Source organism: Pogoniulus pusillus, chromosome 5 (genome assembly GCF_015220805.1).
Source record: "Pogoniulus pusillus isolate bPogPus1 chromosome 5, bPogPus1.pri, whole genome shotgun sequence".
NCBI lineage: Eukaryota > Metazoa > Chordata > Aves > Piciformes > Lybiidae > Pogoniulus > Pogoniulus pusillus.
The window spans coordinates 4926972-4942702 of record NC_087268.1 but is presented as its reverse complement, the minus strand read 5'-3'; the positions used below and the strand labels follow the sequence as shown (position 1 = coordinate 4942702).

At 42.8% G+C, this 15731-nt stretch overlaps 1 protein-coding gene across 3 annotated transcripts in view; it reads left to right on the top strand.

Annotated features, from left to right (window-relative positions):
- Positions 1-15731, top strand: part of ARHGAP6 (Rho GTPase activating protein 6) — a 180424-nt gene that overhangs the window by 97149 nt on the left and 67544 nt on the right. For 2 of the 3 annotated variants that reach the window (XM_064143061.1, XM_064143062.1), the window contains exon 2: positions 12013-12172. In XM_064143061.1, the coding sequence (XP_063999131.1) occupies positions 12013-12172 (160 nt within the window). Of the gene's footprint in view, positions 1-6087; positions 6108-12012; positions 12173-15731 lie in introns of those variants that run through there. The other variant, XM_064143064.1, reaches the window with a different exon arrangement.

The following is a 15731-nucleotide window of genomic DNA, read 5'->3' as shown; positions in this document are numbered from 1 at the left end:
ATTAAAGCATTTGAGTATAACTTACAAAGTAGGCTGGCACATGTTAGCACACACACATACACCCCCACCCCTGTCCCCAGCACAGCAGCTCCCTTAGGAGATTCCTGGGGATTTGGAGAACAGAATGCACCCCTAAAGTGATCATCTAAAATTCATCTGTGACCTATTAAAAGCAGTGCTTAAGTGTATAATTCCTCTTGTTTCAAAATGCAGGCTTATGGGTTAGGTTTCCCTGGAATAAACTTTGTGATTATTAACAAATGCTTGTCAAATAATCTCCTTTAGGTCATTAAAGGGCATTATGTAGATAAGAACTCTTTAGATACCATAAACCTCATAGTGAATTTGCTCTCTAGACCACTGTATTACCAGAAATCTCTGACAGTAAGCTGAAATGCTATGATCACAGTATCACAGTATCACCGAGGTTGGAAGAGACCTCACAGATCATCAAGTCCAACCCTTTACCACAGAGCTCAAGGCTAGACCATGGCACCAAGTGCCACGTCCAATCCTGCCTGGAACAGCTCCAGGGACGGTGACTCCACCACCTCCCCGGGCAGCCCATTCCAGTGTCCAATGACTCTCTCAGTGAAGAACTTTCTCCTCACCTCCAGCCTAAATCTCCCCTGGTGCAGCCTGAGGCTGTGTCCTCTTGTTCTGGTGCTGGCCACCTGAGAGAAGAGAGCAACCTCCTCCTGGCCACAACCACCCCTCAGGTAGTTGTAGACAGCAATAAGATCTGCTCTGAGCCTCCTCTTCTCCAGGCTAACCAATCCCAGCTCCCTCAGCCTCTCCTCGTAGGGCTTGTGATAATTCAGTGTTAGCTCCAAAGCAGCATTCCACGCTGCTGTGTGCCTGTGGGATGGAGAGCTCTTTGTATGGCAATAATGTGAGACACAGCAGCAAACCTAGCTCAGCACGCAATTGTTGAGTTTACAAGGACGTTGCGCTGAAAGCTCTTTAACTTCCTGTGTCTGCATGCCTTATTTTAGCAAGAGCTTTATACCACCTCTTCAAGTCTGCACTCTGGGTTCTTTCTTTTTCCATCAAGCACTTCCCTCAATCAAAAACGAAAAGCAGAATTTGAAGAGGTTTCTATGGATCTTTCAGCTGCCTAATGTATATTTCAATTATCGTATTAATAACATCGACGAGAAGAGATGAACATCTGCTGTCTCCACTTAACACAGACAGATTAAAATAATTGGATTGGAGACGTCTGCTAGGTTGCCATTTCTATAAAAAAATTAAATAGGAGCAGAGAGCATTTGGCAGACACCAACAGAAGCATTTGGGGGAGAAGGGAGGGGGAGAGAGGAAATAGAAGAAGGGGGTAAGAGGAGGACACTGGAAAGCTTTCATGCTGTTCATTCAACTAAAAATAGGTTTTCAGCCTGCCTTGGAGTTTGTTTATGTTTATGTCTTTCGTTTGGAGACTCTGGACAGAGATGTGTCTTTTTCAGATGCTTTGGGAACAGAGCCTGTGCTCTTTGAGTTTCAGATACAGGACTTGGAGCCTTGGTTGCGTGTGCAGGGAGCCTGATTGTGCTGATCCCTCTGAGAGCTCAGCAAGGTGCTTTAATGCACCCATTTCTGAGTGAATAGTGGGTTGGGTTCTTTTGTATCTAGTGCATCATTTTCCAAAACATCACTTGAATCTCTTCTGTGTCTGCTCTGCTTTCTCCCGGTGAGAAATCTGAACACACCCAAAGATGGGAGCTTGTGATTCAGTTACTGATGAGGGGTGGACTATACTTACTGCTGCTTGTCACATGTAGATTTTATAACTTTAATGAAGGGCCTCTGTAAAAGCACAGCTGTGAAGTGGGGTTTTCAGAATGTTGCAGTGACTCAGCATATGTTTGCCTACTTTAAAAAGGCTTTGAGAAAAAGTAGAGTGTGCTCTTACCTGATTCAGAGACTATCAGCACCAGCACCTCTGAATGAACCCAACTTGGTTACTCCACTACTGTCTTTCAGCTCTCCATCATTTCCCCCAGGTTTCAGCAACTCCTGAGGTTTTCCTTTCTAGAAACAGGGTTGCTGCTGCTGCATGTTCTTTCTTAACCTGTCTCACTGTATGGATTTTTATTAGAGCCTAATATAACTTGTCAGAGTACCTACGTCATCTCTTGTGGAGTCATCACTTCTGCTAACCGGTAACGCTTAAAATCGTGAGATAAAACCTGCAAGTTAAATATATTCAATTTGGGTTTGTTTGCTTTCTGCTTTTTAAAGTTTGTGAGGTGTGGGCAGACAGTCTCTGGAGCAGATGGGGTGTTTTATGGTTACTGGACCAGGCAGCTCAGGTAGAATTAAAGTGCCTTTTTCTGCATATGCAACCTGCTACTGTTGCTGCATTTTCACAGGTCTTCAAATCACATCAAATGTAAATCTAATAGAGGTGGTTGTACTTTTCTTACTTGGTTTTATTTTTGAGTGAACTGTAACATCCAAGCTTAAAGCATACAACCTTGCATGCCTGTGGTTGCCCAATTGTGTGTCTGGGGTTCCCCCAGAATTAGCTTAAAAGGAATCCAGGGAAAGTTAAAAGTAGTCAGCATTTCTCAATTAATTTTTGTAGGAAATACAAAAATGGAATGTGTCTCAAAATAGCTTTGCTGTATCTCCTGGAAGCTATTTTGGTAGGGTCTTTTTAGTGAGCCAGAGGGCACTTTCATGGTGCAGTGAAGGAAGAAGTCTTGTCACAGGAGCCTCAGCTCTTGAGAGTAAGATACCCAAGCACGCAAGGTGCTTGAATAGCAGCTCCCATGAGCCACACAAGTGTTCAGATCTGAAATATCTTTCTGAGCTACAAACTCACTTTTCACCAAGCCATCTTTTTTTCCCCTCCACAGAGAACATACTTCATGAGTGTTTTTTAAAGACAAAACTCAGAATTTTTCCACTGCAAAAAAAAAAGAGATTTTAGGTCAATTCTTTTTCTGAAGCTGCTTTTTTACAGTCCCATGAGGCTTTCATGGCCAGCATTGGTCATTGGTGTAACAAGAGATCAGCCAGAGGAATTCTCAGCTGCCTGCTACTTCAGTTCTCCTAATCCTGTGCCATTCCAGAAAGAGAAAGTCCCTGGAATTTTGCATAATTAAGAAACAAATAAAAAATCCTATGCTGTTTCTCTGTTGAAGAAGCTGCAGTATCAAAATCACATAACCAGTTTCTCAGTGAGAGTTTAGGCAAAGCTCAGTTTAAAGCTTTCAGGTGAATATTTTTGAGTAGTCTGGGAAGAAATTAATCCAAAGTAGAGGACAAAAGAAGTTAATTTCTTCCATTTTGTTGATGATAGGGTATATTCTATATAACCTCTGCATTAGCTGTGGGCATTTTGTGTTGTAACATCCCATCCTGAATAGTGTATTGTTTTTACATATAAAGCTGTAAATGACTGAAAAAAAGTAGTTTGAAATAGGGAAGATTAATTCCCCAGATGTAGCAGTAGCTAATATAAATTATACAGAAATAAGACCTTTTTTTTTCAGTTGTAGACAGTGTACCCTGAAGGAAACAGCAAAGAACACTGTTTACTACCAAAGAACCCAAAGAAACCCATTTCAAAGCAAAACACAACAAGTATTCCTAGACTTCATCTTTGAGAAGGAAACCCTTACTTTCATCCTGTAGTTCCAATAAGTAGTTCTATGGGTTTTAGCCAAGATCACAGAATGATAGAATATTAGAGGTTGGAAGGGACCTCCAGGGACTGAGTCTAACACTCCTGCCAAAGCAGGATCCCCTAGGGCAGTCTGCACAGAAATGCATCCATGCAGCTTTTGAAAGTCTCCAGAGAAGGAGATTCCACAACCTCTGTGGGCAGCCTATTCCCAGTGCTCCGTCACCCTCACTGTAAAGACGCTTCTTCTCACGTTGAAGTGAAACCTCCTATGTTACAGTTTGTGCCCACTGCTTCTTGTTTTATTGCTGCTGACACTGGAAAGAGATTGGATCCATCCACTTGGGGTCCACACCTCAGATTACTGATTATGGATGAGATTTCTTCTTGGTCCTCTCCAGACTAAACAGCCTCAGGTTTTTCAGTCTCTCTTCATATGAGAGATGCTCAAGTTCCTCAGTCATCTTTGTGGCTCTCTCTTGGACTCTCTCCAGCACATCTCTCTCTCTCTCTCTCTTGAACTGGGGAACTGTGAACCTTGCTCCAGGACTGAACAGGAGCCAAAGATCAGGAAAGCTGGGAAAATTAGTACCTTCAGCTATACAGAAACAATTTCTTCTGGAGCTTATAAATACCAGGGTCACAGGCTAGTCAGATTCTTCACAGCCACTCTGGTTTATCTTCCTGCAGGCCACCAAAGTTTTTGCTGAATTTTAGATTTCTTTGCTTGAAGAGTTGCTGCTATGCAGACCTTGGAAATGGCAGTTCCTTCTTTGCATAGTTGAAGTGAGTGAGTTAAGGAAGGACCACATCCCCATTTTCAGATACAGAAATGGCAGTTTTACTTATTATAGTAAAGAATAGTCAAAGAATAATGGCATAAAGTGTTTATGGGCTGAAGAAACAATATTGAAGAAAGATTGCAAGACCTACAAATGTATAGGATAATTAGGAGATGACTAGCAGGATGCTGAACTGTGGCTACAGCATTTTGATGAGGTGAGATAAATCTAACTTCTGTGCTTGGGGTTTTTATTGGGATGTTAGCACATCAGTGACAGTATGTTTTGGAGAAGATTATTCATCTCTCTGTGTAGCTAACATTTCCCCCTTCCCTCCCCACACCCCCTGGAAATCAGAAGTCTTGCATGATATGATGCTCTAGTGTGTGACACCCTGGCTGTCCTTAGTATCACTTAGCCCTGGGCAGTGGTGTGGAAAGAGATTGGAAATGGAGGTGAGGAGCTGCATAATTTGAGGATTTGATGTCTGACCTAAAAGGCACTGAAAGTGCTGAGACTAGGACATTGATTGTCCTTGGGTTTTGATAAGGCTCTGGAGTTAGAGGTGTGTGATGTTTGTGTTTGCTGCCACCAAGCAGACACTAGTAGCCAAGATGTTGAATGAGAAAGGGTTGCATGCATTTCTGAGATGTGACGATGGGCTCTTGTAACCTGAAATGTGTAGGGCTGTTCAGTCTACCTCAGTTTGGAGGTGCATTAAGCCTCTATGTGAATGCATGGGGAAAAGAAAAATTGCATCATCTTCCTCGTTGCTGCCATGAACTCTAGCCTGTGCTTTCTTCTGATCTGGGAGCGGTCTGGTGAATGGTCATGCCAGCTGAGAAGCAAAGTTGTCACTCTGAATGATGACCTGGTGAAATGCCACATTAGGGCAGAGCTGCCATGAGAATCTCTGGTGATTCACTGTTTGTTTTTCACAGATTTCCTATGCTTTCTGCCCACATGCTGTAGATGACAGCATTGTGTATGACTGTGAACATGACAGACATCATTTATGAATCCTTTATCAGGATTTTTTTCTTCCTAGCAAATCATGTAAAATGCTTGGTCTGTGTTGCTGTTGTCAGACCCACGCTATAAATATAGCTGTTCTGCCTGCTTGAGTAGAAAGCTTTTAAAGGTGTTTTAAAAAGCTCCAAACAAACTGCGTGAGAAGGTCAGGCAGAAACTGCTGATGGCTACTTGCTGTGCTCCAAGAAACCATGGCAGCTGCATCCAGCAGCCTTTCAGCTGCTCCTGATAGGAGGATCTGGGGCAGTTACAGTTGTTTTTGAGCTTGCACAGCCACAGGGAGAAAAGGATTCTCGAGGAGAGACCTGCCCCTTCCGCGCTACTGCTGGTACTGGAGTAAGGAGCAGAGAACCTGGTCACAACTGGTCTGTGTGACTGGGCTTTCCCCTGGGCTGGGCTCTTGACTTGCTTCAAAGCAGAGAAATGTAAAGATCCAATTTTCCCCACTCAAGATTCATGATATCTGGCAGCAAAAAGTGTCCTGGGAGTTGCAGCTGCTCCAGCTGGGCTTTCTCTCAGATATTCAGTAAACTGCTTCAGGCCAATGACATTTTTCTTGCCTTATTTTATGACACAGTGTAGTTGCATCTGGGTCCTTAATTGAAACCTGACCTTATCAAATACTAAATGGCACTGAAGACACAGGAGAACATAGTTCATGGGTAAGAAAACTGCAAATCTCTTACGTAGTGGGGTAGAGGTGTGATGAAGAATGCATGCTGAATGGGGTGCTCACAGTGACATGGGGTTTAATTTCCTCATCATTCAGTTGTTTGAAGAACAAAGACAATAGCTCCGATTCAGTGGGGGAAAAGCTGATACTACTGACCACGTTGGAGATCTGTCAAGAGAGAGCCCTTAAATGCTGCTTATTTTCATACCAGTTTCATGACCTTGCCCATTTTCATTTTTGGACCAAGGGGAATGAGACTATAGAACAAGCAGTGTCATTACCATTTTGAAACCTAACTATGTAATTAAGCTGACCTGTACTTGAGTGACTTTGCCAGGTGTCTTGTTTTGAAGCCTGTTTATCTCTTTTCCAGTATATTCTGTACATAAAGGGCATATAACCCAGGTAGTTGTGAGCAAATTATATTCAGGGTGAAGGATTTTTGGAAGCTGATGGTATGACAGGTTCTGTAGGTGTCAAGTTTTATGGCCATGACTGTGTTGCTTCAGCATTTTTAAAGTCAGGTTAGCTATATAGAGTAAAGAAACCACAAACTGTTCATCTTCTGTCTCAGTCCATGAGGAACTCTAGCAATTGTTTCAGTTTTTCATAACAGTGGGAACTTTATGGGCTGTTTTTCCCTTTCTCTATCCAAAGTAAACGCGCTGCTTAACAACAAATAAGTTGCAGACTGTCTGGCAGACATGGAGTTTTAAACTGGGGTGCCTCAGCTTGGAGGGGTAGTTTCCAAAAAGTACCTTTCTCCTGCAAATTTGGTTTACAGAACAGGGGTTTTATTTGTGCAGATCTGTTTTACATTTCTTACTTTGAAATGCTACATTTTAAACAAGGCTCTATGTCAATAGACAATGGTGAGCATCAGGGTGCTCATTAGTCATCTTTCCAGGTGTGTGCACTGATCAGTCAATATCACCTATAGCTGTATCCACTCAGAGCTGCTGGTATAGCTGCAGCACAGCAGATGTGGTTTCTTAAAGCATGTAAACCGTGTTTGGTTTGGAACTTAATTGCAAACCAGCAGATTCGTGTGTGCAAACAGATCCTTTGTTTTAAGGAATGCCGAAGCACTGCTTCGCAATGAGCTGAAGCATTGTCCTTTGCTGTGCATTGCAAGAAGAGAGCACATACTGATTCAGTACAGAGAAAACGGAGGAAAACTAATTACATAGGTGAAAAGTAATGGTAATGCTAGTGAGTGCAAAGCCACTTGTTCATACTCACACTATTTCCACTAAGTATTCGACTTGCTTTGATTTCTGATCTTTTCCTTAGGGAATGGACTTTGCAGGCTCTTCAAGAGAGTGGCAGTTGTCAGAACTGCCAGTGTGGGTGGGATTTGATATCCCAGGTCTTCATAATGAAAAAATAAACAACAAACAAACAAAACCCAAACACCTAACAAAAGAAACCAAACCAACCACAAAACAAAGCAAGAAATACATACCCTACACACTGGGGTAGGTTGGCAGAGCATTGCAGCTCACGTAGTGATACAGACTTCTCCCAGGCTGCCCATTATCAGTGTATAGCGTTTGCAGACATGAACGAAGTGAGAGTGATAACACCAAAATAGAAGTGTAACAATGAAGTGAAAATTCCTAATTCCAAAAACCTAATTGCTATCTTCCTGCATGTTTTGAATGTGTCCTTCCCTGCTTCCAAAAAGACTGTATGCTCTTGAGTTTTTAACATTGGCAACACTCCTGACTGGTGATATAAACTCATGGTTTCAGGAAAGCTTCCTTAAATAAGAGAATGAGTCCTGCAACACCTTTTTTTTTTTTCAGCCCAGGTAATAAGAGAGAATAGACATGAGGAACTAGGCATGATTACAGCACAGAGTGACTGGATAGTCACTTTTAGAGGTCAGCTCCAAGAATAGCCATTTGTATAAGGAGTTGGCAAGTCATTCTGGGGGGTGGAGGGGGGTGGGGTTTACAACCTCTGTGAAGGTTCAGTATAGTTGTGGGAGTCGATATTAATCAGTGGCCTCCTGCTTAGGGCATTTGCTTGAAATGCAGTAAAACTGGTTCAAGGTCTTGCTATAGGCCAGGTAATGCTGACTTTTTCCTTGGGCCCATAAGAGTAGGTGCTTATATTAAATCTAAAGCTTTGCTCTTAGCCAAATCCCAGTTCTTGGACTCATGGAATTAATTGTTTTACTTTATGATGAGATTCTGACAATATGCTCAGGTCAGGAAATGTAATCGACATATATCCTAAACTGCTAGAAGTCCAGGAAATAAACTGAAGTATTAAGTGTACATTTTTAGCCTTGGGTACAATGGTGAGGCTGATGCAGTTTTTGCATGATGGAAAATGACACTGTGTGTTGTCTCATGTGTTCAAGCACAGCCTGGATGAGGCACTTAGTGCCACCGTCTAATTGATTGGCTAGGGCTGGGTGATAGTTTGGACTGGATGATCTTGGAGGTCTCTTCCAACCTGGATGATTCTATGATAATCAGATGTGCCTTCTCCCTTTCACATAGTAGGTAATTTACTTCTCTCTAAAATGTTGCATTTTGTTTCTTTTAGACTGAGCATAGTAGAAATAGATGCCACTCCTAACTGTTCAAATCATTTTCTGCAGTCACAATAGTGCTTATTATTGGATGCAAAAAAAGATTGATTTCTGTCCTGTGCTAACGGAGATCCTTATTGCTTCACTGGGGCATTATATACTACTTCAGGACCAGTAAAGCTATAAATGGGACAGTGGTGAGGCATTTAGTGCTATGGTCTAGATGACTGGATAGGCCTGGGTGCTAGGTTGGACTGGATGATCTTGGAGGTCTCTTCCAACCTGGTTGATTCTGTGATTCGATGATATGAGTCTATGATAACATTTGTTTAATCCGGGTTGTTTAGATGTATTTCCTATATAATTTTTGCCTTGTTTTTTCATATGCTTAACATGAATCTTGCTAGGGTTAGAAGGAAGACCACTATTTCATACATGAAATGTCATTGGAAATCTTTATGTTCAGCAGGACATGGATGGCATTCATGGCACGAATGGGTATTGCAGCCTTCAGTATCAAGTAAAGGTTGTGTTTGGGATAGAGCCTCTTTTCCATGTCTTGGGGTGCAGCAAAACTTAGAAAGGACATGACAGTTTTCAGTGTGCCATGGTCCCTTGTTCACCTTCACAAGCAGCTGAGTATTGAGTGCTGCTGAAGGCACTTTTGCCTTGGTCTCAGAAGCTGGAGCAAGGTCTATTTAAGGCAGCTTCCCCACTAAAAATAATACTTGTGAAGCTATTGTAATCGATTGTGGGTCAGATGCCATTGGCTTGCAGAGTTCATGTTACTCCTGCTGAAGCAGGACACTTTTTTAACACTTGAGAAAAACTTAGCATCAATCTATCAAAATACACACTATATGAACTAATAAAATGGATAAGAATTCTTCTCTTAACCCAGGCTATCACAGATGTGTTGAGACTGGTGAAACCTCTGGCTTCTGTAGCGTAGCCTATTACTGTGTTCTCAGATGGCTTGCTTACTACAGTTCAGCCTGTTACTGCATGCAGAGGTGTGCATGTACTCCCAACCTGCAATGAAATTGAGAGTATTATAATATGGCTTCATTCTCTTTTACTTACAAAAAGTACACAAAAATCTGTTTACATGAAGACCACCAAAACTTCGGCTGTAATTTTATAGTTACATCTGGGCTTTTACAGTTGTTTGATCTGTATTTTGGCACCTCCAAAATAGTACTTGGCTCCTTGTGGTACTTCTGGAAAAAATTCCTTCAAGAATATTGATATCTGATAAAATAAGACATTTAGAAAACCTCATGAGGTTCAACAAGACCAAGTGCAAAGTCCTGCACCTGAGTTGGGACAATCCCGATTACCAACACAGGCTGGAGGAGTATGTGACAGAGCAGCTCTTCAGATTTGAAGTGGTAAGGACACCATCCATGAAGGTGTTAAAAACCATGTGGACATGGCACTTTGGGACATTGTTTATTGCCCATGGTGCTGTTAGGTTGATGGTGTTGGATGTCTTTTTCAATCAAAATAACTCTACGATTCTACGACCAGCTAAGCTCAAGCAAAATCAAAGCAGCAAGAGCCACATAAACCTTATTTGCAAAGCTGCAAGTAAACATTTACATTTTTAAAAAATCTTTTGTCATTTATAGATAAAAAGTGATCAAGAACAGAATCCACAACCAGACAATGTATACTAAGCAACTAATCCCTTTCCAACTCTGATATTGCAAAAGAAACTTTACAAGTACAGAAATATGTAATCCAATCCTCGTGAATGTAAAATGCACAAAACATTCTAGAGATGAAACAGTACCAAGAGAGAAATATAGGTCTTTAATGGTAGAGTTTGGGGGGATTTTATCTTATCTGCTTCTCTGAGATGAGCATTTTCATAAACAAAAATATCACTGATACATCAGTCATAGATTTCAAACATAAAAGTGCTAACTGGAGCAAGCTATTATGGGGCTTTAAGTCCAGACTGCAACATGGGAGGCTTCCTGTTCTAGCTGCTGGTTCTGGGTTCCGGATTCCTGGGTGTTGGCTCTTCTCTGGGACCTGGGGGCATGACTGCAGCATGGGATGAGTAACAGCAGCAGGTTCAACTCAATCCATGAGAAGTAATCCCAAGACCTTTTCTGAAGAGCTGCTCTGTCACATACTCCCCCAGCCTGTGTTGGTAATCGGGATTGTCCCAACTCAGGTGCAGGACTTTGCACTTGGTCTTGTTGAACCTCATGAAGTTCACTTGGGCCCAGTTACCCAGCTCATCCAGGTCCATCCGAGTGCTGTCTTGTCCCTCTGATATATTTATCACACAATTCAGTTTGGTACCATCTGCAAACTTGCTGAGTATGCACTTGGTTCCACTGTGTATAGCATTGATGAAGATATTAACAGCACTGGTCCCAGTATGGACCCTTGAGGAACACCACTTGTCACTCATATTCATAGATCAAGGGGACACAGTCTCAAATTGTGCCAGGGGAAGTACAGGCTGGATGTTAGGAGGAAGTTCTTCCCAGAGAGAGTGATTGACATTGGAATGGACTGCCCAGGGAGGTGGTGGAGTCACCGTCCCTGGAGGTGTTCAAGCAAAGCCTGGATGAGGCACTTAGTGCCATGGTCTAGTTGAGTGGCTAGGGCTGGGTGCTAGGTTGGCCTGGATGATCTTGGAGGTCTCTTCCAACCTGGTTGATTCTATGATTCTGTGATTCATCTGAACGTTGACCAATTGACCACTGCTGTCTGAATGCAACTGTCCAGTCAATTCCTTATCCACCAAACAGTCCACCCATCAAATCCACATCTCTCCAGTGTAGAGAAAAAGATGTCGTAGGGGATCATGCCTTCATAAGAAGGGGATGGGATGTGTCAGGAAAAAAAAGAAGCTTTGCTTGTGTACCCTCTCAATAGCCTAATGAGTTGGATTAGTAAGTGGAAGGAGGTAAGATGTGTGTTGTCCATAGATCTGTGGAGGACTGCATGTCTGACTGACTGCCCTGGGAAGTATTGAAGTGACAACAGGATACTGTACAAAGAAAGCAAACTAGGAAAATCAGACGAGCTTTTTTTTTTCTCCCTGCTTTGTGTTTTATGTTACTGGAATCCTAATGTTTTTGTAACAATGCTTGGTTAAATGTTTTCAGCCAGAGATGACTTTTTGTTTTGCATGTCTGTAGTCCTTTTAAGGAATGCTGCTCTTAGGAAAACAAAGATATTTGAAGGGTTAGAGATCCAAGAAAATGGCCTTTTAGAAAAGAAGAAAACCTGTGTTGTTTTTCCTAGCAGCAGAAGAGATGGTTCTGTTTATTAAACTGTGCATACCATATGATGCTTCATACTTTTTCCATTTGATTTCCTGTAGGGTGATTTCACTTGGAACAGCATGTCAGGGCGCAGCGTTCGGCTGAAGTCAGTTCCCGTTCAAAGCCTCTCGGAGCTGGAGCGTGCTCGGCTGCAGGAAGTGGCTTTTTATCAGTTGCAGCAGGACTGTGACCTGGGCTGTCAGATTACTATCCCCAAAGGTAAGGGCTTGATAAGCCATCTCTGTTCAGGTTGCTAAACCACTGGCTTCATATCATGGCAGTAAAAGGCAGAAAACATTAGGTGGTTTATTCCACAGGCATTGTCTTCTATCTGAGTTCTACTTAAAAGGCATGGTAGAATTGTTTGTTATGTCCTGCTCAGACCACTTGGAGTGAGATCATCTGATCCAAGACAGATGACCACAGGGTAGATCTAAGTCAGATATATTCATGCTAGAATGTACTGATACTCTGTTGAGAAAAAGAGGCTTTTCTTACACTTACTAACATCCAGAAGTACACATCAGTGTGGGTCAGATAGATCATACTAAAGAATTGGCTTTTTCACTCTCTAATGTACTGTCTTTGGAGAAAGCAAAGTGTCACCAGTTCAGACAAACAACAAAGGCACCTGCGTCAGTAAGGTGAATCTTACTCAAGCTTTCCTAAAGACAACAGTGTTTTTTTTTCATAGAAAACAGGTTAATTTTCATCATAAAACATTGAAATCCTGAGGAATGGGGGGTGGATTGACAAGAAATCACTCAACTGTCAGAACACTGACGCAGGCATGATATGTGTGCATAGCAGGCTGGTACTTAGATCTCCTCCATGGTAACCTAAACCTTGCTAAAACTAATGTCAGAGTTTCCATTGTTCCCTGTAGGCTGGAGATTAAGCCTTGCAAAGGCAGCTATTGTCCTGTCATTTGCCAATCTGTCTGTTGTTGTTTTCCATCTGTTCTCTAAGGAATAGCAAGGGACCACTGAATTCTCACCTTTGGCTATTGGCAGAGGCATGATTGTGCATACATAGTGATGGCACAAGACCAAATTTCTTGACAAATCAAAGTTAAGTAGAAAAAAGATTGTCCAGTCTATGAAAATAATGGTGTGGAGAGGAATACATGTGAAAGACATGAACTTGTGCATTCATCAGCTTCTTGGGATTTGCAGAAAACTAATGCCAAAACCTAAAAAGTTCAACTTACCAATTGGAGCAGGGTATCAGTTTGTAATGAAATGGAAGTAATCAGTTTCTTCAAGCCCCATCACAGCTCTTCTGGGTCCTCAAAAGATGTTCCATCAATGTGAAAACAATTCTACAAGGCATTTGTAGGAAGGATCACAAAGGCACTGCAGTATTTTCTAGCAGTATGAACTGTCACTGGTGGTTCCAGTGAGAGATGAATATATAGAGAGAGGTAATGCCATCCAAGATAATAGAATATACATATTCATAGAATCATAGAATAGTTTGGGTTGGAAGGCACTTGCACTTCTAAAGGTCATCTAGTTCACCTCTCATTGGAATGAAGAGGGACATCATCAACTAGATCAGGTTGCTGAGATCCTTATCCAACCTAACCTTGACTTTTTCCATGGATGGGTCATCTACCACCTTTCTGGTCAATGTGTGCCAGTGTTTCACCACTCACTGTAAAAAAATTCTCCCCTCTGTGTGGTCTAACTCTACCCTCTTTCAGCTTAAAACTGTTGCTCCTTGTCCTCATGTAAGGTTCCTTTGATGAAAACTGTCCACATTTTCCTTAGACATGCCCTTTAAATACTGAAATACTGCAGTAAGGTCTTCCCAGAGTCATCTCTTCTGCAGGCTGAACAACCTCAGCTCTCTTAGGCTTTCTTCGTAGGAGAGGTGTTCTATTCCTCTCCTCATTTTTGTGGCCTTCATCTGGACCTGCTCCAAAAGGCCCATGTCCTTCTTGTGCTGAGGACTCCGGAGTTGGATGAAGTAACTCCAGGTGAACTTTATTAGAGGGAAGTAGAGGAGCAGAATCACCTCCCTTGACCTACTGGCCACGTTTCTTTTTGTGTAGCATAGGATGTGATTTGCCTTATGGGCTGCGTGCTCACACTGTAACCTCATGTCCAGCTTTTCATCTAGTAGTACCCCAAGTCATTCTCAGAAGCCGTTCATCCCCCTGCTTGTATTGTTATCTGAGGTTACCCCGACCCAGGTGCAGGACTTTGCACTTGGCCTCGTTGAACCTCACAAGACTCACGTAAGCCCATTTCTCCAGGTCCATCTGAGTGGCATCCTGTCCCTCAGGCATGTCCATTGCACCACTCAGCTTGGTGTAATCTGCAGACTTGGTGAGAGTACACCTGATCTCATTGCCACTGTCATTGACAAAGATATTAAGCAGTACTGGTCCTAATAGGGAACCCCAAAGGACATCACTTCTCACTGGTTTTCATCTGGACACTGAGCCACATTCAGAAGCTTTGAGCGCAACCCCAAGCAGCACCACAGGCTGGGGACTGAGTGGCTGGAGAGCAGCCAGGCAGAAAGGAACCTGGGGGTGCTGGTCAATAGTAGGCTAACATGAGCCAGCAGTGTGCCCAGGTGGCCAGGAGAGCCAATGGCATCCTGGCCTGTATCAGGAACAGTGCGGCCAGTAGGACAAGGGAGGTTATTTTTCCCTTGTACTCAGCACTGGTCAGGCCACACCTTGAGTCCTGTGTCCAGTTCTGGGCCCCTCAATTCAAGAGAGATGTTGAGGTGCTGGAAGGTGTCCAGAGAAGGGCAACAAAGCTGGTGAGGGGCCTGGAACACAAACCCTGTGAGGAGAGGCTGAGGGAGCTGGGGGTGTTTAGCTTGGAGAAGAGGAGACTCAGGGGTGACCTCACTGCTGTCTACAGCTACCTGAAGTGAGGCTGTAGCCAGGTAATTTGAAGCATAAAACCCAAATAAGAATGATATAAATTCTGATGAAACAAAATGAAAAGCACTTCATGAAGTCAGGAACTTGGCCTGCTGTTTCGTCTCTGCTGGTGGCCTTATCCTTTTGTGTATCATTTGTTTAAATTTGGATCAAAAATAAATTGGATGATCACTTCAGGGTAGAATGTTCCAGTGAGGTTATTGATAAAAGACAAGTTGTTTCCCATCTGTTTACTTGCTCTGAATGATCAGATCATGAAGTTTTCTGCGTTGAAAGGTATGCAGACTAAATGAATAGCAGGTGCAATTGAGTGGTAAAGTGTCATAGTACCATCTGTTGAAGGAAGTGAAGGTAATGGCTAGAGTTAAGGTAGATCATCTAGTATTTAACTGTCCATTGTTTTTTCTAAGTCTGGCACTAATTTTGCCTTATCAACATATGTGCAAATAATACTTCCCAGTATCACCAAGGTTGGAAGAGACCTCACAGATCATCAAGTCCAACCCTTTACCACAGAGCTCAAGGCTAGACACCAAGTGCCACGTCCAATCCTGCCTTGAACAGCTCCAGGGACGGCGACTCCACCACCTCCCCGGGCAGCCCATTCCAGTGTCCAATGACTCTCTCAGGGAAGAACTTTCTCCTCACCTCCAGCCTAAATCTCCCCTGGCGCAGCTTGAGGCTGTGTCCTCTTGTTCTGGTGCTGGCCACCTGAGAGAAGAGAGCAACCTCCTCCTGGCTACAACCTCCCTTCAGGTAGTTGTAGACAGCAATAAGGTCTCCCCTGAGCCTCCTCTTCTCACTGTTCTGTCACTTCATCACACTGCATCTGTTCAGTTACTCTGATAGGAGTGTAAGAGACTACTATATTCT